The 24,017-nt window shown below is 42.2% G+C and overlaps 1 protein-coding gene and 1 long non-coding RNA gene across 5 annotated transcripts in view; one reads left to right on the plus strand and one right to left on the minus strand.

Annotated features, from left to right (window-relative positions):
- LOC114062388 overlaps positions 1-682 on the minus strand; it is an 11,452-nt gene extending 10,770 nt beyond the window's left edge. Inside the window, exon 1 of the long non-coding RNA XR_003572368.1 lies at positions 493-682. This is a non-coding gene — a long non-coding RNA (uncharacterized LOC114062388). The remainder of the gene's footprint in view (positions 1-492) is intronic.
- Positions 683-5,897: 5,215 nt separating this feature from the next.
- The window catches only part of GALNT11 (polypeptide N-acetylgalactosaminyltransferase 11), a 46,779-nt gene continuing 28,659 nt past the window's right edge, over positions 5,898-24,017 (plus strand). Inside the window, exons 1-2 of one of the 4 annotated variants that reach the window (XM_027893719.1) lie at positions 5,898-5,970; positions 21,471-21,803. In XM_027893719.1, the coding sequence (XP_027749520.1) occupies positions 21,509-21,803 (295 nt within the window). In that variant the 5' untranslated portion in view covers positions 5,898-5,970; positions 21,471-21,508. Of the gene's footprint in view, positions 5,971-7,148; positions 7,156-12,905; positions 13,028-21,265; positions 21,352-21,470; positions 21,804-24,017 lie in introns of those variants that run through there. The other 3 variants (XM_027893720.1, XM_027893721.1, XM_027893722.1) reach the window with 3 other exon arrangements.

A 24,017-nucleotide genomic window follows, 5' to 3' on the forward strand; every position in this document is an offset into this window, starting at 1 on the left:
AAAAAAAAAAAAAAAAAAAAAAAAAAAAAAAAAAAAAAAAAAAAAAAAAAAAAAAAAAAAAAAAAAAAAAAAAAAAAAAAAAAAAAAAAAAAAAAAAAAAAAAAAAAAAAAAAAAAAAAAAAAAAAAAAAAAAAAAAAAAAAAAAAAAAAAAAAAAAAAAGATCTCCAGAATATGTAGCATCTCACTCCCAGATCCTAAGATTGAAAACTTCTGAACATGAAGAATAGATGGAATTTAGTCAGCAACACCTCAAAGATAAAACACAACTTCTCCACAGTTCTGGAGAGGCTCTACAGAAGAGAAGTGTTAAGAAGTACAGAAAAATAACACAGCCTGGGCTCAAAAATGAAGGAAAAAGTTGAAGGGAATTGAATAGAGAATGACAATACTCCTCTTTGTATGCTCAGTGCTGCAATTCCTTGCTAAGGCAAAACAAGTCTTATCAGGGTTCTTAGATCTGTGAATTCTCCCAAGCACTGTGTCACACACACCTGGCTTCTTCCTCATATTCCTGCACATTTTAGGGCCACATCACATACGTTCATCATTCCTCCCCACAACTTATTTCTTGCTTCATTAGCAGGGGTTAGTGTTAATATATTTAGCTGGGTGTTAGATCTTATCTGAGTCCTGTGAATGGGAAAAGGGAGAGGGCCTATTATATGGTTTTAGGTTTGCTCTCATCTCTGTCTCACCTCAAAGAGAAGGACATATGAGAGTTACAGATGCTCTGTTATTTATTTGTATTTATTTATTTATTTATTATTATTTATCAATTTATCTTATTTATTGCATGATCAGGGCATTGTCTCAATAAACAAGCAAACGGGAACATTGCTGCAGTAGCACAACTGGTTAACAATGCAGTTTTAAAGGCATAAATGTTCCTTCCATCCTTGTTTATGTCTAAAAAAGAAACTTTGAGCCTGCTGAACTTGTTTTGTTAAAACTGTCATCAGCCCAAGAGGACAGCAATAGTGCTAAAAGTTTTGTATTGCCAATGAGAAAATGTAAACCATTTGAAGAGACTGAGGAAAAAACTGATTCTGCTCACCTAATTATCATCTACCTTTTCTAGTTATCCTTCTTTCCTAATTTCCTTGCCCTGAATCCTAGCCTAAATTCTTCTTAGGCAAGTTCTGCTACTCTTAACAAGTTCTAACATGTCTGATCCACAGAACGGTGCAGAACCTGTCATCAACCAAATTAGTTTTGATTTACCTGTGTGAAAAAAAAAAAAAATCCCTTTCAGCTGCAGGATGTAATGGCTTAAAAATCTGTCATCTGGTGGCTTCATCAGCAGTGTCTGTGGTTGCCCCAGAACTCTTGGCCATCGGCATCTTCCAGGCTTAGGCAATCAGGCGCTGTGTTCAAAGTTCACTACACATCCCTGCACCGGCAAAAGCTTCACTGTGACTCTAAACCTTCCCACAGTCCTTACTATCAATAAATTCGAGTATCTTAAGAGGGTTTTTCCTATGTAATCTCTTGTATTCTTCCACTAAATGCTGAATTCCTGCCCTGCTGAATCAGCTAGCTAAGGAAACTTGAGGAAACAGCATTAGAAACTAAGCAATATTCCCTCTGAGCAGCCTGGCAAAGCCTACGAATTCTGACACTCAGACTGAGGTGTCCCATAGAGAGAGGAGTCATCATGTGAAAACAGATTCCTCCCAGAGTCGATACAGAATTACTCAATACATTTGATTAGTTCAAAATACACGCTTATTTCCACTTCAGGTGGCCTGGAGAGTTTGCTGTGCAGCCAGGAGCAGGGTTCAGCTTGACAACCACCGGTGCTTAGTGACAACTGGGGTGGACTGAGGTATCCAAGACTTCCATGGGAGACTTCAGACAGAACAGGCTTTTTAGGAGCCCTGCTGCTTCCTGGAGCAGGAGGCTCCAGGCAGAAAACTCCACGTGCCTAAAGTGGCACTTGATGCCTGCATTTATGTAACCGAATCCCACATTAGTTCTCTGCTGACTGTGAGGGGAGCTTCGACATCTGGTTCATATGGAGACACCTACACACTGAAAACCAAATTTAGGTGCCTTAATCTGCTGGCTGAATCCACCTCTTTACTTGGAGATTTCCTCAGCTGGCAGCTGCATTAGCATTATGTCTGAGAGGCTTCAGTGGACATTTTTCTCATTTCCATTTCTAATCCGCTCACGAGAACATTTATACTTTTGGCTTCTCCGATACCCTTGCAGCAATTTACAACTGTAACTCTAGAGAAAACATAGTTTCATTTCTTTTAAATTTATTGCCCGGTAATTTCACTCAGGACACCTAAATCTTGTGCTACAAGAAACACAGAATTCACTTTCTCTATGACAAGAGATTTTTAGGCCATTATCACATTCCTTCATAGTGTTTTGCCAAGTTAAACCATTTAAGTGTTTTAAAGTACCTTTTTTTTTTTTTTTTTTTTTTAAGGGAAGCACTTTCATACCTCAAATCAGTTCATTACTTTCTTCTGTACCTTTCTTAGTGCTTTAGGGAGAATTTCACACAATATTCAAGATGTGCAAGCACTTGTAGTTTTACAGAGCATCCCATCTTGTTCTTTATTCCTTATCTTAATGTACCTAACATCCTTTTGGCCTTTTCACCTACTCCAAAGCATGAGAGATTGATGTTTTCAACAGACTACCCATGATAGCTCCATGGATTCTTCCCTGAGTGCTCCCAATAAATTTAAGTGTATGAGGAATGATCTTGTTCTACAGGGTTTTCCTCAGTGCTGGGTAACAGTCTCTCTCTTCCATTCAGACATCTATTTTTGCAAAGGTATTTAGAATATAATCCCTTTGAGATCTCCACCCACTGTCAAATTTGATATATATGACCCAAGATTTCAAAGGTATTTGAGAAGAGAGAGCAGATCAGATAAACCCATATACATATTTGGAGTTGTCATTTGACCCTATTTCCTTTGGAAAACAGGCAAAAACCCCACATGAAGTGATCTGTAGTAGGAAGGAAGAGGTCTGAGAGCAACCAGACAAATGTCCTGCTTCCTCAAACACTCCAAATAAACTCTCCAGCACTTAAAAGGGGTTTTTTAAGCCATTCACAGCCATAAGCACATAGAAACTCTGGTAGGGGATGTGCAGACTGACTTCAGTCATGGACAGCCCGTAAGCAAACAATTGTAACAGGAAACCACCCAAACAAATGCAAGTTTTCCCATTGGAGTTTCCTCCAGTCTTCTCTATCACAGCTGATCAACAAGCTCTACACATCAGCCAGCGGAATTTGTTCTGAACAATTTGGAGTTAGAAAAATAATACACATTAATTCTGTTTGGTTTGGGGGACATTTACATCCTTTTTCACAAAGGAAGTGAGTCAGTCAAAGAAATGAGACAGGATTTAAGGAATACCTTTTGCAGCTCAGAGTGTCCCTTTCTCTTGTGTCATTTGTGTCCGAGACATGCCAACAACAGAAATGAAATGTCAGTGCCTGAGTACATGTGGATCCCAGATTCTGGCCACAACCCACACTGAGAGAGGATTACTTTGGGTTATGACTTCTTGCCAGCACTTTTACATGAGTTCTTGTCCCTTGCTGTGAGCACATTGGAAGTGGGTCAATTAGTTAACACTAACAAGTTATCACAGAGTTTATTAAGCAATTGGGCTGGACAGATTATCATTATCAGGGATTTTGAGAAGTGAAAACACGAATCAAAGACCTTACAGTAAATGACACTGAAAAGTAGTGGTTTATTAATTCTGTTAATAAAATTAAAATCCAAGCACCAGGGAAACTCTTTCTGATAAGAACTAAAAGAGATTAAATACCTGGTATTACAAGATAGGCAACAACTGGCCAAATTAGAAGGACTTCAGGGATAATGGTTCTGCAGAAAGCAGATATAGCATATGTGCTGAGGTTGCTTTTACCTAAATGAGCTTAACACTCACCTCCAGTCCTCGGGCTCAATTATTGTAAGAGAGAGATCAAAGCTGTGTGTTAGCCATTATGGAAAAGGAGTTATGAAAAGCTGTCTCATGGGGGTGCTGACTGTGTGGCTATCTCATTTAGCTGCACACCTTGCTTTCATCTTGATCCCTGCTACCTCCTTGTCATCTGCCTGCTAACCCCGCCACAGGCTGTCACTCCTTTTTCTCTCACTGCAGCTCCTGATTACGGATTGCCTTTTTGCCCTCTCTAATGCTGTAGCTACAGCTTTTTGACAGGTTCTTTACTCTGCTGAGTTTGTGTGTTCTAAAGCACCTTTGCCATAATCCCTGGATACTGGGGGCAATATGTGCCAAAGAACAGGCTTGGGTTGTGTCAACCAGGTTTTAATTTTCACTTCCCTAAAATAAAATCTGCCATCTTCAAAGTGTCACTTGGCAGCTCAGGTTCTATAATCTGGGTATTTACAAAGTAAGCTCCCAGTACTGACTATGCTGTTCAAATCTGACAATGAGTTTGTTCTCAAACCTCACCAGGGTTTATGAATCCAACACCTTCACGTTTCACCACTTCTTCTGGAGAAAGGACACCTGCCAAGTCGATCCCACAGAAAGACAGATCTGTGGTATGGCAGGCACCCCACCATGCTGTGGTGGTCCAGCAAGCCAGTGGATAGATCTTCAGGACAATTGGCAGTGGGCAGAAACTGAAGCACAGGTAGTTCCACTTGAATGTGAGGAAGAACTACTTTGCTCTGCAGGTGACCACAAACTGGAACAGACTTCCCAGAGAGGGTGTGGAGTTTCCCCCACTGGAGATATCCCAGAACCGTCTGGATTCAATCCTGTGTCATGTGCTCTGGGATGACCCTGCATGAGCAGGGAGGTTGGACCAGACGACCCACTGTGGTCCCTTCCAACCTGAACTGTTCTGTGGTTCTGTGATCCCTTATTGTGGATATCAAAGATCTGAGGTTTCAGTGCTCCTCTCCACCTGTGAGGATGCAAACTTGTCGCTACGGAAGCACACTAACTGCCAATCTCAGAGTATTTCAGGATAGTTGTGGTTGATTTCCCTCAGCTATCTCCGCCTTCCAGCTCAAGAAACCAAGCCCCCCCATTCCACAGAGCTACATAAACTACAGGGTGAGGGAGCCGTGGCTGGTCAGCCCAGACATCCTCCCTCAGCTTGACCTACACTCCTTTTCTCCCCTTCAAAGCCCCTGGACAAGCACAGGGATCCGGAACATCCCTGTTACAAGGAGAGACTGCGGGAGCTGCGCCTCTGGAGAAAAGTCTGGAGAAGACTGAGAAGGATTCTCATGAATGCATACAGATATTTCAAAGGCAGGTGCCAAGAAGGTGGTACCAGACTCTTTATCAGTGGTGCCCAGCGAGGGGATGAGGAGCAATGGCCATAAACTAAAACGCAAGAAGTTTCTCTCAGCGTGAGGAAGAACTTCTTTACGTTGAGGGTGTGAGAGCACTGGAACAGGCTGCCCAGGGAGGTCGTGGATTCTCCCCCTCTGGAGACAATCCAAACCCACCTGGACGCATTCCTGTGTCAACTGCTCCAGGTGACCCTGCCTTGGCAGGGGTGTTGGACTGGATGATCTCCCTTCCAGCCCTAACGATTTTGTGACTCTGTACTTCCCAAAATAAACACCTCCGTGAGGGGCTCTACACTTCAGAGAGCGCTGAAAAGGACGTTGCAAGCCCCGTGGGACGAGCAGGGAGATGCAACGCAAATCTGAGGGGAGCGAAAGCCGCACCCTCCATCCCTATTCACCCCCCTTCCCCCCCGCTAGGTCGGCAAAAGGGAGCCAAGCAACAACCCCACAGCCCCTCCGCTCTGCCCCCCAGAGCTCGCCATGTTCTGGGGCTGCCGCGGCCCCGCCTGTCATGGCGGCGGCGGCGGCGGAGGAGGAGGAAGAGGAGGAGAGAGGGGAGGGCCAGGAGGAGGAGGCGGCGGTCACATGGCGGCAGCGCCGCCGCCACAGCGGGCGCGGGGTGGGCGAAGGGGCGATGCCGCCGCCGCGGTGAGTGCGGGGCTGCGGGGCACGGGGGCCGTGGCGGAGGTGCGAGGGGAGGCGGCCCCGGCGGGAGAACCGGCGCCGCTGTGAGGGGCAGCCCCGAGGTGGGGGGGGGGGGCTGGTGCGGTGCGAGGGGCAGCCCCGGGGAGGGGATGAAGGACGGGGCAGCTCCGTGGGGTGAGGGACGGGGCCGGGCTCGTTGACGCGGTGGTGTTCGGTCGTAGGTCGGACTCGGCGATCTCAGAGGTCTTTTTTCCAACCTGGTTGGTTCTGTGATTCTGTTTTCCCGCCTGCCCTGAGGGACCCGAGCGGTTCCGAGCCCCGGAGGTTCCCGAGGAGGGTCAGGTTCAGGGCTACCCCCTGAACTAATTAGCGGTGGCTGCCCAGGCTGGGTCCCCGGGTGATCCAGCTGCGTGCTGAGCGCTCTTGGTTTAACGAGGGACCGAGAGGCTGCTCCTGCTGCACAGGATGGGAGATAACGTAATTACTGTTCATTCAGTCCGTAAGTGCATGTGAAGGAGCAGCAGCCCGCCTGCAGGTACACTGAAACTGCGAATCTGAGCCCAAAATGAGAGGGTCGGCACGTGTTAGTGTTGTTGGCGCCGCTCCGTTCATTGATTCGTTTGCAGGGCGAGGTCAGGCGATGCTTTCTGGAGGGCTGTGTGACCCTGTGGTGTATTAAAGTTTATCTTTATGACCGGGAGATTTATTTTTAAACTGTTCCTCCTCTTCCCCCCGCCCCCCGTGTTTTTCAGTATGTACTTCGCCACATTGAGGCTTCTCTTTTGCTCTTAGCAAATATGTGCTATTCTTCGTGGCTGGTCTCCAGCCGTCCTAGTCAGTTCATTGTTGCCATGTGGTATTTTTCTTTTTTTTTAAATTTTTTTTCCCTTGCGTTCAAGCTTATAAGGAAGGCTGCAGCAGAACATACTGAAGCAAATTAACTCTCTCCAAGTTACTTGCAAGGCAGAATAAAGGTTCCGTGGACCCTTGTTTGTGAGAAAACAGATGGATCTGAGTAAGTGACCAAAAGCTCTGTGCCACTGGCACTGGGGAGCTTAGCAGGTCAGAATTCTCTGCTGTGATGTGGCACTGGAATCCAACATTGTGTTCAGAAGTTGCCTGTCCATACAACTGCTTTTGCCTTCATTAGTTTCCTCATAGGTGTCAGCCTTAAAACTGGAGTTGAGAGTAATTAAAACCCTGGTGCTGTCTGTTACAGCATCTCTGCCAAGCGGTATCTTGAGCTGTTTTCAGTATCAGTTGCAGGGCAGCTGCAGTAGACCTTACAGAACTTTACTGGATAATTAGATATAAAGTGCAGCCCCTGCTCTTCCAAAGAAAAACATAAAATCTCACGACCTGGCTTTGTTGCTGCTCTGTAAAGAACCAGTGCTTCATCCGTTTGGTCCCATGTATTTGGAGCATTGCTTTCTGTTTGAGGGAATGGGGAAATCTCTCGGTGCGGGCACAGTAATTGTGCAGGTGGGCAGGATCATCAACATTATGCCAATATGCTGCCTTTTTTTATTTCCTGGAAAATGTATTTCATCATAAGATCAAATCCCTTCTGTCCTTAATTTAAAAAAGTATTCTGTAAGTGAAACTAAGTGTTCTTGAATGCTTAGTGATCTAGTGTCTGCTTTTTTTTTTTCTTTCATATGAATGTCATCTTAATAGGAAACTGTTCCCAGACGTCTCTGATTAGGTTAAGCTGATCCAAGTGCAGGCTGTGCCCAGGGAAGGATGGTACCAACCTCTCCCTGACAGTATGTTTCTGCCCTGTAGAGAACCTTTAAATATGTGAAATAGTCCAGCTGGGATCCCTAGGCCTCATTTTAGAACAGCATAAATGTCCAGGTGGTTCCAGATAAGAGGCTTTTGATTAACAGGCAATTGGCCTCCCCCAGTAGAACTGTCTCTGAAGAACTGCATGCCTTCTGCATAAGCTTTTCCTCATCTCTGGGTAAGATAAGCTCCTGCAGAGTTTTAGGAGCTCTTTTGCAGCAGGGAAGGAAAGAAATAACAGTGCAGCTCTAATGAGCCTTCCTCTCTCAGCCTCAGATGAGGACACCAGCAGGCTAAGTGGTGTGTGTTCTGGTGTCAGAGAGTCTGACTGCAGATTTCAGGGCCTGTTGCCTGTCTTCTACTATCTAATAACTTTCTCAGAGGATGCAGATCAATACTCCATTATGCATAGAAGTAACTCTGGACAGAGTTCCTGATAAGCTGCTTTGTGACAGTAGTTTATGAGAAAGGATCAATCTGATCATCATTTTCACAGTGATGTAAAATAACAGTTGGTGTGATTCAAGCACTTTAGGAGGCAGAAAGCCCTGAAAGGGCAAGGCAAGGGAAATAAAGATGAATTGTTAGTATTTTGAAAATTTATCTGTACAAAATATGCTTCCCTATAGTAAGTGATGAAGTCCTCAAATTTGTAATGGTAGGTATAGGGCATGTGTGTGGTGTGGGTCACATGGATGAGATGAGAAGCAGGTAGTAAAAGTGGGGATTTTGGCTCTTCTAGCAAGAAAGAACAGGATACTGTGGGGTGAGAAGAAGAGAGGGAGCATCATTCTGCTTTGGAAGATCCTGTAAAACAGTTGCAGGCTGAGCAGCTGGCAGGCTAAATTTGGCACTGTGTTGATTGCTGAAGCAGAAAGGTAAAGGAGGACTTCCAGCTGAAGGGGAAAAGGTAAAACTTTCAAAAATTACAGTTGTTCTTTTCTGTGACAGTTGTTTGTCGACTTCCTAAGCAGTTCTGTCTGCCTGGGGAGGTAATACTGCAGTTACAGGTAACCCCAAAATCAAGTAATTTCCTGTAGTACCATTCATTTTGGGCAAGGCATTGTGATACAACTATGTTGCTTGCTGTTGGAGAGCTGAAGTATGTTCATGCGTTTCAAGGTCAGAAATTAATTTGTTTTTTCAAAATATTGCAGAGGGGAAGTCTGTTTCAATCCGCATTATAGTGTGGGAGGTAGATAAACTGTCTTCTTATCTAAGGTTTCTTTTCAAAACGTATGGTGGCTTATGGAGATGAATAAATCTGCTGTTGCAGCTACTGTGTTAATGTATAAAGTACTGTCAGTACAAAGGCCTTGGCTGTTCAGCCATGAGTAAAAGCATTAGTTCAGCTCGCTCTGTGTAAGAGTTTATAGTGTGCATCACATCCTTCAGCCGTGTTCTAGCATGTTTCTCATGTGAGTCAGCATTGTGTAATAATTAGTGTAAATATTCTATTTGAAAACCCTGTAAAAACTAGAAATATATGGCAGCAAAAGAGGTGAAAAATTGAGAAGATGATTGTACTGTTTCATTCAAAAATTGACTTCAAGTATACTTAATTTCAGATATTTTATTGTTTGAACTTTTGAACTTTTCCCATGAGATGATGCAAAGTCTGTCGATTAAACGACTGATGGTGTTACCAAAATGTAGAATACAGAGTGAAGTACCTGTGGGAGTGATGAGTTGTATCTCAGTCCTTTCCTGCGCAGTTTGGGGTTTTGGCAGCCAGATCCTTTGCGTGTTTGAAACTGGAACCCAGTGCTCAGGGGCAAATCAGCTTTTCCATTGTTTACTCTAGTTAAGAGACCCCTGATACAGGGAACCTCAGGACTTGGTACTGCCCGCTCTGTGCTTTACAGTATGAGCAAGAAATAGGTGTGCAGGCCAGGGAGGAGCCCAGAGCCCACCACCCCACACTGCTCACGGGTCTTTGGTGTCTCTAAGTTTTATTTGGAGCAGGTCAGCTCTCTCGTGGCAGGGGTGGCATTGCAAGTTCTGCGTTTCTGAGACCGAAGGTTTGCTGTGACTGGCACCTTTTACCTTCTCAGCTCTGCTGTGGTGACTGTTCACAGTTGTGCTCCAGCCTCTCTTGCCGTGGAGCAGGCTACCTGGACAAAAATAACTTCCCTTGCTGCACAAGAGGGAAGGAATATGTGCACAAAGAAATGCTGTAGAGAGGCTGATGGGAGGTAACTGCTTAACTTCTTGTCATTCCTAAGACTTCAACTATGAGACACTGCACCGTTTAAGAGGTTGAATTTTTAAATTGACAAGTTAAGCTAATAAACTTGCAGAGGCATGCTGAAAGGAAGGCACCTCAGTGCAGGGTTGCTATGTGCCAAACTGATTTAAGCAAATGCTTAATGAAAGTTAGGAGCATGTTCGTGGAGGTCTTTTTTGGTTTATGTGAAACCATCCAAATGTTGCTTGGCTAAATGACATGGATTTTCTTGTGCAGACAAGGATTTAATTAGATGCTTTAAACCTTGGAGGTGCCCGTAATTAAAACAGAGATCCTTTTCTAGGAAGCACAAACTGTCCTGTTTTGATTCATAATGGATTATGAGTCAATCTTTGTAGGTATTTTGATGATTTTGCCAGTTCCTCAAATAACATCAGAACCAAACGATATCATTGTCTCCGTTAATACTTCTCATGTTTGTTATTAAATATGTTTTCTAGAAATGTCCTTTTAGTTTTCTATTTCTTGGAAAACCTTAATTTTCTCGGTTACCATGGATGCCTTATCTCGGTGTCAGCAGATGCCGAGACTCATCTCCCATGAACCAAGAGAAGGCCGAGTTCTGGATTGCACATTAACCTTCCGTGCTAGCAGTGTGTTGGGAAGCACAGCTCCCAATGAAGTGGGAAAATATATTTTTGATCTGCTATTCATTTTGTTGCAACATCTGTGATTTCAACATCAAAATCCTGAGTATGTTTTCCCGTTAGAAACATTGGCAGTAGATAAGTAGAAGAAAAGAGACCAAGAGGGGATGGAAAAGGAGTGGTCCACAACTCATTCCTCAAAGGGATTTCTTTGGAGAAGGAGAGATTGAGTCTGTATGATCATGGAGAAGGAATGAAAGACAAAGAAAGTGAATTTTTGGTGTAACTTGTTGAAGTTTTCTCTCCCTACAGACAGTGAAAAATCTTTGTCTGCTAGTGGCTTATTCTAACCCGACAATTAAAGTCTTTGCCTTAATGCATCAGGTTTTGTATGGGAAAGCTGAGAAGACACTGTGGTGCCAAGAATCTGATCAAAATCTGTAGTAGAGCAAGTAGTTCAACCAGAACAACCCATGGGTCAATCTGATACCTGTACAGGTGTCCTGGTACAGCCAGGGAGTTGAAGAGAACAGGTGGTGGGTTTGTACCATTAGGATTTCTCTCTTATATTGATGGCTGGAGACATTAGTAAGAAAATGATTTCTGTGTGCAGAAATTAGTTTAAGCTTCTGGTGTGAAAATGAATCCAAAGCAAGAAGACTGCAGGGTTTGGTCTATCTCAGAGTTTCTTGCTGGGAAAAATGGAATTTCTAAATGGCGTGGATACTGTGGACTCTGTGCTAAAGCTTGGAGTGAAAAACTCCAAGAGACCTTTCTTTCTGGACATGAGAAATGCAACTGGACATTGAATTCAATTCAGCTCCTGCTTTTAGTATTTTTTCACTTCTACTGTTTTTTTTTTTAACAGTGGCCATTCACTGGAAAACCTCGAGACATGATATATGGAGGAAATCTCTAAGATAGTATTATCTCTTAGTGGCCTGGGCAAATGTAACAAGGTTCAGAACTCTGAGCAGTTCAGAATGAGTTAAATATTTTCCTATCAGAGGCAGTTTGAGGATTTAAACTGTAACTGGTTTTAACTTCACTCCTAGTTCTGAGGCTATTTCATCTGTTGTTTTTTGTGTTTTTTTTTTTTTTTTAACAAATAATAGCTCTTTATGTTCATATGCATTACTCAGGCTCCATAAAGGTTTTTGCTCCTGATCTAATAACGAAATTGCAAGGACATCTTAATGTATTTTTAAGTAAGTTCCTGCCTGTTGGAAAGGAAAACCATGCAGAAAAAAAGAGAAATGCTGTAGAGTGGTAGGATTTGTGGGGAGTAAGCTTGGAGATCTAGGAATTCTTTAATCTGATGCTGCAGGGTAAGTTGCAGCATCACCATTCTCATTACAGTTTACAATTCTGTAGTGCTAATAGTAACTTAATTGCAGAGGTTTTGCATTTTATACCTGTTCAGATAGAGTCCTTTGAAGTTTGTAGTTTTAGTTGGCAGATATTTTTTGTGTATTTTTTTGTATACAGCTGTTGATATCAGTTCTGAGTTCTGTACAGGTGGATTGTAGGTGTCTTCTGGGAGATGCTTGTGCCAAGTGCAGTGTCCATGGTCAGTAGTCACAAGTTTAAAACTGAGACTGGTTAACCCTGGTAGTCACCACTCAAAAGTACTTCAAGTGAGGTCTGTTTTGCTGCCAGACTTGCTGCCAGCTTTTTTTGGCAGGAGGGCTGTACAGTGAAATCTGATTTTTTTTATTTTTTAATTATTTTTTGTTAGAATTGGAAAGTTTGTTTTGACTTTGCTTGTAAAAGACTGGAAGAAAGCCCCAAACCACTTTTGGTGAAGATTTCTAAAGATGAACAGAAAACATATCTAGAAAACTTCAGTCAAAATACAGAAGTCTTGGGAAGTTACTATTGATTTGGAAAATGAGGAGTAAAGGTAAAGGAACTTTTAGAATTGACATTTTTGTACAACTTAATGATAACTTTCTCTAGCATTACTGTAGTCTAATCAATTGATATGATAATGCCACTCAGTGATTATGCTTCTCCAGTGAGTGGCAGAAAAATGACCGCGTGTATATTGCCAAATCCATGAATCCATATAGATCGTGCATCAGCTGGGAAAAAAATAAAAAGAATAAAAGAGAGATGAAAAATAATGCCAAACACATTAAAATGTATTGGTGCCTTTGAGGCAGTGTATGCAGCCAGATGAGAAATAACCTTGCAGCACTGGTGTCCTAAGACCCATCCAGAATGGCCCGTTTCCATAGGGAAACCTGCATTGGTCGCCCCATTCCCAGCTGGGACTTGCAAGCCACAAAGCGTTAAGTTTCCGGCTGAGCGGTTTATTGTTCGCTGGGAATGAAGACACCGACTGGATCTGGCTGCTGCTGCTGCTGCTGCTGCAGTCAATGTGCTTTCCCGGTGTAACCTTGCACTGCTGCCTCAGTGCCGACTCTTCTGGAAAAAGGTGAGGGTTCTACAGCTCAGCTCTTCCTGTGCAAGTGTGGCTGATCTCGTTATTTTGCATGAATCTGCGTTTTTACTCTCGTTTCGGGGAGCTTTGCAGACATAAAATGTGAGGAGCGGCTAAGTGGATTTTGAACATTTAGAAAAGGTATTAAGCAGCTTACTTGTCTGTAGTTGACCTTGTAAGCTCCCTGACACTCTGCATTTCTATGTAGTGCTGAAGGGTTGTTCAACTAATATTGATATGCATGGATCTTTAATGTGAGAGGGATGCATTGGAGAAGAAGTTGTCAGTGTGGGTTTTTTAACATTGCTGTTTTCTGAGGAGGAAGGGCTGTATTATAAAATGCATTACATCTTTCTTTGGAGACAGTACATTAAAATTCTGGCTTCCTTGAGAGCTGGTTTTACTGATGAAAAAAAAATAAATCTCGCTGTTTGAATCAGAAGAAAGTATTTATTAGCAACAGAAAAGGAAGAAGGTATTTTTAGGACTCCGGGAATGGCATGACATGTATTTGTGTGCCAGATGGCTTAAAGTAACATCGAGCCAAGCAGCCCCACGGAGCAGCGTTTGTCAGGGGGATAGGTAAGAAAATTCCTTTGCTCAGGACTGTGCTTTGGGAAACAAGTAGCTTTAAAGGATTTTGGTAAGCTCATGTTTCTAATCCAAGTGCACTTTGCTTTCTCTAATCAGAATGGACTATTATGTTACTTTTCTTGCTGCAATGTTGTACCACAGTGGGTTGTAACTAAACCTGGAGTTCTTTTCAGTTGTTTGTTAATGTGAGATCCTAATTTACAGAACTTCTTGTTTCCGAAACTTCTAACTGCTTCTTCCATTAAAACTGTGTCCTTAAATCAAAACCCTTGTGAGATATTCTCGCTCCTTGGAGAGGAGGAGTATGTCGGGAGAAAGGTACCTGTTATCAGTAAGAAAAAAAACCCAGTATGTTTTACTGATGACAGAGAAGTGAAAGATTTTACTGCAGAAGATACTTCAAAATTTCCTTAAGGGTGCTTTTGAAATGGAGGTGGGTAAGGAAGGAACTTCACATTTTTATTATGAAAAAGCCAAAGGGTTTGGATTCACTCTAGTATGGCAACCTGCTAAGTAAATATTTTTTTTTTTACTGGAGTTGAGAAATTCCAAAAAGCTTGATAAGCAGATTTATGTTCCTAGAGGAGGCGTTTCAATATATAGTTCACAGATCTGAAAATTGTGCTATGCAGTATTTAGACATCTCTGGTTAAAGTCCAAAAACTGAAATACAAATGAGTATATGAGTGAGTCATTTGACACTGGAAAAATAAAGAGGGCTGAGAACCTAAAGACATAAAGAAGATGAATTTATAAGTTTATCCTGAAGCACTTTATACTTTTCAGACTTAGTGTACTCATGATATAGTTTCATAGGTCTTCAACAATTCATGCAACTAGTCTATCTATGTGCCTTTCTTTATCTGTGAAATATAATGAATGTTATTGGTATTTCAAGATTATCTGTGAAGTATTGCTCAAGATTTTGTATTCATTCCAGGATTTATTTTAGGTGGTATGACATGGATTTATGTAGCTGTGCTGAAATGACTAAACTGTTGGCCCTGAAAGATTTAAAGTTGAATTTAGAAGGGACTTGCAGAGGCCAATTAAAAATAGATCTTAGTGTGTCATCTCATTAAAATGAATGGGAACAGTGATCTTATGCAAGAGGACAGCCTGTGGTCCACAGGATATTTCTGTGAATGAGGGTTGCTGTGACTGAACTTATATTAGTTTTCTAGCTCTTTCTTCCTCCCACCTTGTACCTCACTGAACAGCCTGGTTCTGTTTTCTGGGTCCCATCTGTGGAGGTAGCAGCAGGTTGCTACGAGTTCTCCTCCCAGAGCCATCTCTTCTGCAGGCTGAAGGAGTTCAGCATCCTCAGTTCTCACAGGACAAGTGTTCCAGCCCTGGACCATCCTGGTGGCCTTTCACAGACCTCACTCCAGTTTACTGATGTCTGTCTTGTACTGCAGGATCCCAGACTGGGTTCAGCCCTGCCTGTGGCCTCAGAGGTGCTGTGTGGGTTGGTGGAGTTGCATCCCTGAGTCAGCTGGCTGTGCTGCTGTGGATCCATCAGCTGTCCTTGCTGCAGGGCGTGCTGCTGGCTCGAGCTTAGCCAGACCTTGGCTGGTCCTTCTCTGCAGAGCAGGGAGTTTGTCTGTCCCGGGTGCAGGGCTTGGCGTTTGTCCTTGCTGGATGTCCCAAGGGAGGTTCCTGTCGGCCCAGCCTGTCTTTACATGAGTAGTTACCTGCCTGTACTCTGTCAAAAATAGCCCCTTAATTCATAAAGTGCAATCACCCAACCTTCTGTAAGGTCAAAAATTAATGGTTGTTTTTAGTTAAAAACACTGGCAAGTGGATCCAATTTAGTGTTAAAACAAAAATGGTGTTAAAAAGGAGGGGTTTTTAAAGGAGTGTTTCCTGGAAAGAAATAAATCTCATGGAAGTACAGAGATGTTTGAATGTCATCTCTGTTTGTGTGATGAGTGTGTTATTGGAGCACTACTTCTTCCTGGTCTGGCCTCTGTTCATTGTGCTCTTAATGCTGTTGTTTGATGGTGACTCAGCCAGAAAATAGGAAAACCTGTCCCTGCTGATGCCTGTTTTGGAAAAGGAGTGAGGTAACTGTAACACCTAGGAGGCCAAGAAGTATATAAAGATTTAAGGCTATTAAATGAGCAAAATTGCAATTGTAAGTAGTGTTTTATATTCTTGTGTTTTGCTCCCCAAATAAATAAGAAAGTAAAATTTAGAAGCATCTGTAGAAGGTCAGGCAGCAAATTATCCTAATAATCTGTAGAAAGATAAAATAGTATAAAGATTTTTTTTTTTCTTACTAGAACGCTCTTTAAAAAGGAAGATTATACGTATCTGTTCCTTGCCTCAGTATGGTTCCAAAATACACAGGCGGTCTTGCAGGGCACCTGGGTAGTATGAGTTGTGTATCTGTCCTAGGGTTTTGGTTTTATTAAGAAAAAAAAGCTGTTCCTGGAAAAACTACAAGCAGGCTTTAAGGTTTTCTCAAATAATTTTTATTCCTGTTTCAAAAATCTTGAGGTTAGTCTGATCCTCTGTTTGACCTCTGACAAACACGAGTTTTGGCAGGGCTATGAAATATCTAGTCATAAGGTGTGTTTACTAAACTGCTGAGGTTAATCCAAGCAGATGTCAGTGCTTAAGCAGTAGCAGGTCAGAGAGCCTGTAGCAAATATTGCTTCTTAAGCCAAAATATTGCGGAATGTTTTGGGCTCCTTTTTTTTTTTTTTTTTCCCCTTTAGAAATATTGAAGGCCAGTACATTGGGCCAGTGTTGGTGAGAGCTGCACAGGTTACTGACAACAAACTCTCCGGGGCTGTCTGGGGGAACACACAGTTGTGTCCTTGTTGGGGATAGTTATTAAATGAATGTAAATGTTCCTGGGTTTGATGTATGAAAGGAATGTCATGCTGGTGGTGTGAGGATGCTACAAGAAGCTGGTGTGACGTGAAAAACATATTCAGGTCTGGTGGGGGGGGGGCTCCTGGAGGGTTTTTTCAGCTTTGTGATTGATTGACTTTGAGAGAGTTTTATTGAGTTACTAATATTTAACCTTTATAGTTCTCTTTAAAAAAAAAAAAATCAATGATTTACTCCTTGTGAGAGGAACTGAGGCTTCTCTACTGGAATTCATGGAAATGAGAGAGGAATATTTTACTCTTGGTATTTCTGGCAGGTGGGTCTGCAAACTCGGTTCCAAGGCTTTGCCAATGGAAAACTATCAGGCAATAAATACATGAGAGTCAAAATGGAGCAACAAGAGAGAGACTGAAAGGCTGAATTGAAACTCAGAATATTCTGCCTTTCAGTCTTGGTCTCTTCTAAGCTGATGGGGGCAGGTTCTAAGATAATGATTTTCCTTTCTTGGTCACCCCAGTTGTCTCCAAAATGAATTGTAATTCCTGGTGTAGGAGATGCTGCCACCTTGACTGATTTACGTTTGTCATGTTGAAGTGTCTCTGGATTCCTGAGCACACCAATGTGAACAGCCATGAACTCCAGGAATCACTGGCGCCTTGAGGAATGAATGCCTGTAAAATACCTAAAGGTGTAATCATTTATTGTTTGCTGTGGAAGCTCCTGTATTGCCAAGGGAGAGGAAATGACATGTGCTCATTATGGATGTTCTTTGCTACATGAGTTTTTTGGGGAAGAGAATTGTTTGAGGTGGTTTTTATTTTTTGCAGCTGTATTGCTTTTCAGAAATGAAGATACATGATAGACCCTCCAAGCGTAGTCTCTTTCCAGTAAAATCTGTGATGAACTGTACATGAAACAATTCTTCTTGCTGTGTTTAAATCATAGATTATTCTTTTGTGCTATTTAGTGTTTTAGTTTGCACTTGAATAAATAAGTAGAAATGGACTTTTACTATACTGTTCAAAAAGCAATTTATTGGTGACTGGGGTCAGTGTTAAAGTACTGCATAGGTGAAAATTATTCTGATGAGCTCACTGACATGGTTATCTGAATAATGCAATTCTACTTTTTGACTTTCAGTTGATTCTAACTGTCCAAACCTGCCAGCTGTGCTTGCGTTAGCAGAGCTTTAGGCTGTGAGATAAAAATACATATAATCTGTTTTTCTCATGCACCCATGTATTACCGAGCTGAAAAAGATCCTAATACTTTGGATTTGAAAGGCATCTCCCGTGTTCAGGAACAGTTTGTCTCCATTAAAAGGGGAAAAAAAAAGAGGAAGAAATAATAATAATAATAATAATTTAAAAAAAAATGATTTGGCTTTGCTTAAGTTTCAAAATCCTGCTTGGAGAAACCAACTGAGAGAGGATGGATGTTTAAGACATCTTTAGGGTATTGTGACCATGCACAGGCAGAGACAGTTGTTGGGTAAACTGGCAAAGTGTGTTTCCTAGAAAACTCCTCAGCCCTGGAGAGCAAAGATATCCAGACAGGGTGAGGCTTTTATTCACCGTGTGTAGGTGGCTTGTGGGAGGAAGTCATGGATAGGAAGTGGTTGAGGTAGGAATTGGGGGTTGAGTGGCAAGCTCCATGAACTGACTGTTTCCTTCCAGGTCCCTGTGGCCATCAGAAGTCTCCTCTCCTCCTTCCCTCTGCCACTTATCAAAGTGGATATTTTTTTATTGCCCGCTGAAGTGAGTGAGGGGGTTCTTGTTTCTTGGTATATTGAGGAGAGGCAGAGATACATTAATTTGATTGTTCTTTTTATGCATGAAAATGCAGGGCTGGAAAGGTTCTCCTGGTTCCTCAGGGCAGATCCTGAGCAGGACTGACATGGCTTAGGACTTGAAAACCTCCTGTGGCCTAAAACACATCTGTAAGAAGTCATGGTCGCCCTAAAACTGTCTAAAACTGGAGTGTGCAACTCTGATGCAGGTTATGAGTCTGTGGCTGCTTGGATGGTAGGAGTGGTTGAAATCCACAGGACAGGGGTCCTGTAAATACATATGTGTTGGTGGATAAAGTAAATGTGTTGGTGAATAAAGTAAACTAATAAGCCTCAATGTGCTTTTCATATGCAGGGTTTAAATCTTTTTCCATTCTGACTTCAAAATTGCCTAAATAGTAAGTCTGTATTTTCCTGCCAAATATATCACCAAATGCCTTGGTTGAATCCCAAGGCACTGAACAGGAGTAGTTCTGTGCATTGTGGAGGTTCTGTCCTTTAAGTTAAATGCAGTATTTCTACCTTCTTATCGTTCTACAAAACCACAAAATGTTGAAAGAGAAGAAAAGCAGGTGAAGCAGATCTGCTCTAGCAAGGAGCAGGTGGAAAAGAATACGAAGCTTTGCTTTGCAGCTGTTACGAACAGTAACCAAATGTGAGCTTTCAGCCTGGTCAGAGGATTTCTGGAGGTGGAAGGGGCGTACAGCAATCTGCTCACTCTGATCACTAAGGTACCCCTTCTTCTGTGGTCTGAGTGTGCCGGATGTCAGTCACAGCAATCTAATGTTAATGTGTCAGCGTAGCTCTGACTGTGAAAGAGATGCAAGGAGCTAGGGGAACACTCAGTCCATGATGAATTCTGCTCTGTGTGCCCATCTTCCTGCTGTTACCAGAGACGGAAAGGATTATCTTTGTTTTTCTCTGTGCAGGCTGCAGTATGGATGTGTCCTTACACAGCTCTGAAATGAAAAGCTTCCGTCTCTGTTAAAGTAATTTTTATCTTACTGGGACAGTTCTATTCCATGGTGTCAGAGCATTTTAGGATTGTGTCACCACAGTGAAGGGAAAAACAACTCCAGCAGGTTTTGAGGAGCTGTATACTGGACAAGTCTTACAGCAGATGACCTTGTGGCCATGCAAAAAGAACCTGGCAAGCACCCAGGCCTTTTTAGGTATAAGCATTAATTGTCTGCAGACTGTCTGGCAAGAAGAATTACTATAATGAGGGGATGTAACTGTTTATCTGTTCTTGCTCCTCTGCAGCCTCCTGAGCCAAGATTCACCTTGGTAAGATCATAGACCACTGTCAGCACAGGGCATAAAGCACTGAGCACTGGTGATCTGTACTTTTCCAGCTGGTAAACCTATTCTGCTGGCCAGAATGAGGATTTTCTGAAATCTTTCCTGCCCCAGAGCATTTGGTGCCTGACTAATTTCATGGCTTTACAGTTAAGCAGTGAGATTTCTGTGCAACAGTGTTAGAGAAAGAGCCTGCAATTCATCTGTATGCACAGGGTCAGTGTGAGATTTAAACCCTGTTTAAGACCTTTTTAAGCTCCTTGGGCTCAACTGCTGCGTAGGTTGTTGCCTTGCAGAAGTGGGGGAGTTTGACATGGTAAGAATAATGGGTAAAATGGTTTAGAGGAGGGTTGGTTTTGGTTTGTTTGGTGGTTTTTTTTTTTTTTTTTCCTGTGGATATTTTATTCCTGGGAGATGAAGCCCTGCTACACTTTGGGAAATATAAACTTGAATTTTGACATATGTTCTCTTTGGAAGCAAGTCACTTAGGCCTCAGAATTACATTGCCAGAGTAAGTGAGATCTTTATAGTGTTCTTTGGGGTCATGAACACCTTCTACCTTTGTTTAGTAGTTTTCCATATTGAGGAGAGAATAATCTGTTTGTATTCATAAGTGTTGTGATTTGTTCCTTGCCAGGTTGACCTGAAGACTCCTGGTAGTTTCTGACTTTTTGAGAAGTCTGAAAAACACATCAGCATAAATGATTGACTCCCACCCAAATGTTCTGTTTTCTTCATGCAAATGCTTTGCTAATTAAAAGGTGATTAAATGATTACCTGACTTTAGTTACCATGCAAAGAAATTGCTGTGGTTAGATAGTGATGAGAGAAATGTAATTCTTTCAGTCAGTGTATTTTTCCTCAGTTTTTGGGAACTGACCTATATGGTTTTTAAGGTGGCTTTTTGGTCCTTTTTTCAGCCTTAGATTTGAGGAACTTCAGAAAGTTTACTGGATTCTCCTGGGCAGTAAATAAAATATTACCACCAGCTTCATATGCTTCACTTCAGGGTTTGGCTTAGGATAGTCATTTTCAATATAGCTTGGGAAAACTGTCTTAGAGGATGGATGTCTAAAGTAAAACTGTAGTCTGTGCCGCTTCCTTCCAGCTCTAAGTTGGCATCTTCTCCAGGGAGTATGGAATCTTTTCTGGAGTCTGCAAAGGCCTGCAGGAACCCAGTAAATTACCTTGGAGCTGTTTGTTCTTTTCCTGTCCCATTCCTGTTCTCTTTCTGTGGAGAAGAGCATCTGTAAATGTGACTGTTTTGGTGCCATGTGTTGAATTGCACCCCATGTTTGCTGGGATTTCTGGGACACTCATGATGACTGTTCTTAGATTTGGGGCAAGAGGAACTGAACTGTGTAGCTTTTTGAATTGTGCTCTCCTTCCATGCTTTAGATAGGATCTGAACTACCAAAATGGATACATGTGGAAATACTCTTGGACCCCTGGCTCAAAGTGGCCCTGCTTGAGCAAGAGGGTTGGACAAGGTGACCTCGAGATGTCCCTTCCAAACAAAACCAGTTGGTGATTCTGTGAAGAATCAGTTCCCTGTGTGTATTACATTAAATAGTTACATGTTTAAATGAACGCAGGTATACTGTTGTGGAAGACAGATAAATCTATAATTATTAAGGAGGAAAAGTTAATGATTTTTACCTTTAATTGTGATGTGTTACTGTGTTCTTAGTGATTTTTCTACTTCATGTTTTAAAGCAGTGCTGTCTACACAGAATGTGCAAACTGGGCCTGTTTAGTTTCTGAATGGAAAAGTGAAAAGGGTTTAGTTCTTCGGGTCTGTGCTTAAGTAAAAATCATTTAATGGAAGAGTAACCTATAGAATGCACTTCCTAGTGTATAGACCTGAGGAGGTAACAGGCAGCACTCTCAAAATGTGTTTTCCCTCCTTTTCAGGTAATTGAGGATGGGTCCTACACGATGCTGAGTCTACCATGGGAAGTGTCACACTCCGCTATTTCTGCTATGGGTGCCTTTTCACATCCGTGACCTGGACACTTCTGCTCTTTGTTTATTTCAACTTCAGTGAAGAGAACCAGTCCTTCAAGAATGTGCCCATCAAGGGGCTGGAGCCTCAGAGGCCGTTTCCAAAAAAGTTCTACCCCCGTTTTACCCGGGGGCCGGTTCATGTACCTGAATTGCAACAGAAAGAGAACAAGATAGGAAATTCGCTTGGGAATCATGTCCAGGACCCAGCTAAGGGGGAGATAGAATTCTCTCCAGAAATGGGTGAGTGGTTTTTGGTGTTGGTGACAAACTTATTAAAACAGTAGAAGAAATGAGAGAGTAAGTTTTCTGTAAAGAATCTCAGGGAAAATTGAATAATGAAGTTGATCTGTTTATTAAAATGCAGGTGGTATTAGTGGCTCTCTCCATTAGGAATTACCTGAAATTTATTCTACTGTGCTTAATCCAAAATACTGTAACATTTACAACTGTGCTGTAAGTGCTGATGAGGAGGACTGGGTTACATCAAGGTCTGCCCCTGATGTAGTTCTTGCTTTTGGAAGGTTCTGTGTTACTTGTTTCATATCTTACTCCTGTATTAATTGGGCTCAAATACAGAAGCTTTAAATTAGCTACAAAAAACCTCCGTTAATATGCAGTAAATAAAAATAGCTTGATAACAGTAAACAGTGAGGGGGACCCATTGGTTTTGAGAATATCCTTGGAGTATGAAATAATCTACAAGTCATGTGTGCAGGACAAAACTACAATGAAAGATTTATTGATATGACAGTGTACCAACAAAGGTCTTGTGTCTTTCATTAGAGCATATTTCATCAATGAGATGACTTAGTTTTGTCTTCCAAACTAAAATGCTTTGTGTATTTAAGTGCTTACAGCTTATTCACTGCTGTGTTCAGATGTGCAAACTGAGCATGTTGTCTATTGACTTGCTTTGGATCTGGAGGAGGATTCTGGCTGTTGTGCCGCAGTGTTGGGGTATTGGTTTCTGCTGATGCTTCGGGAAATGTAGCCCTGTAACCTTTGTAGCCCAGAGTTTAATACTCACAGCTGACCAAAATCCTCTGTCATTACTTTGGATGAATGGTGAATCGTAAGCTTCAAGAGTTTAAAGAACATTACCAAACTTCAGTTTCTGAGTTGGGCTTTAGACCTGCCTGAATATGTTAAAAAAATGCCAGTTCTTGTTGCCCTGTGGCATTGCAAGTGTTTATCAGATCACGGCATAAAGCCTGAAGAACCCAGCAAGGTGAAGACCAGTCCAGAGGTGGCCGTTTCAGTCTGGGCCAGGAAAGAAATGAGAAGTCCCTTGATCTTCAGACCTGGTGGTTCACTGTGGTTGGGGAAAGCCAAGGGGGATTACAGTGCCAGGATAAATTCTACAGGAATCATCAAGAGACAGCTCTTAGATCAAGTGCTGCAGGAAAAAGCTTCCTGTCTGTCTAGGGTAGGACAGTGATAAACATGCAAAGCAAAAAAAAAAAAAATAAAAAAAAAAAGTTGGCATATGTTAGTCGAAACCAAACTGTCATCTGAGAGGGCAATATGTCTTTTCTTTTTTCATTATCTGTGAGTCACTAACATTGCTAAAGTAAAATTGATATTTTGATTGCAAAACTCGTATTTTCCAAGGACTTTTTATCTGCTGTTTGAACTGAAATCTTTCGTCCTTTTGCATGCATTCAATATTGTTCTTCACGAGAATGTTTTAAAAATACTAGCACTGCTTTTATATATTCAGAAGATCAGAACAGAAGTAGTTTAGTGGTTGGACATGGGTGGGTTGTAAAATGAAACATTTGGCGTGTGTGTTTTAAGCTTGTGCTTGGTATGAAGAAAATGTTTTAAGCTGACCACAGCACGCTGAGTGTGCCACAGGGATTGAGCTGGGTGTCTGAACTGGCCAGCTGGAGACCATTCCTTTGGGAATGGATGTGGTTCACTGGAGGACTGACTGACCTCTTCAGGCTGTTCTTGCTGGAGGAGTGACACTGCTACTGTAAACAGACTCATTTCTACCCCCACAGCGCAGCTCATCCACGGTGGGAGCACCGTAGCCAGTCACAAGACACTGTGTGGGTGTATCCCACCTCTCTTGCAGCTTTCATTACCTAACACTTCCCACTAAATGTCAAGGCATTTATTCTTGAGAAGTTTGATGGTACAGCCTCATTGCTGTTGCTGTAGTCAAGACTGAAAGCCATGGGGTGGTAAATGAAAATGGTGGGAATGTGGATGCGTGGAACTGAGCTCAGCTGGCTTTTAAATCACACTTGAAAACTGGAGAACATGAAGTATGAGGAAAGGATGAGAGGACTGAGTTTATTCTGCCTTAGAGAGAAGACTGCAGGGTGAGATTTTAGCAGCTTAATGGGAGGCTATAGGGAAGAGGGAGCCAGACTCCTCCAGGAGTGCATGGGATTATGATAAGAAATTAGTGTGAGGAGGAGATTGCAGTTATGGAAGAGGAAAAAC

Source organism: Empidonax traillii, unplaced genomic scaffold, assembly GCF_003031625.1.
Source record: "Empidonax traillii isolate 1590-97213 ecotype Southwest subspecies unplaced genomic scaffold, ASM303162v1 scaffold404:size960789, whole genome shotgun sequence".
In the NCBI taxonomy this organism is placed as follows: Eukaryota; Metazoa; Chordata; class Aves; order Passeriformes; family Tyrannidae; genus Empidonax; species Empidonax traillii.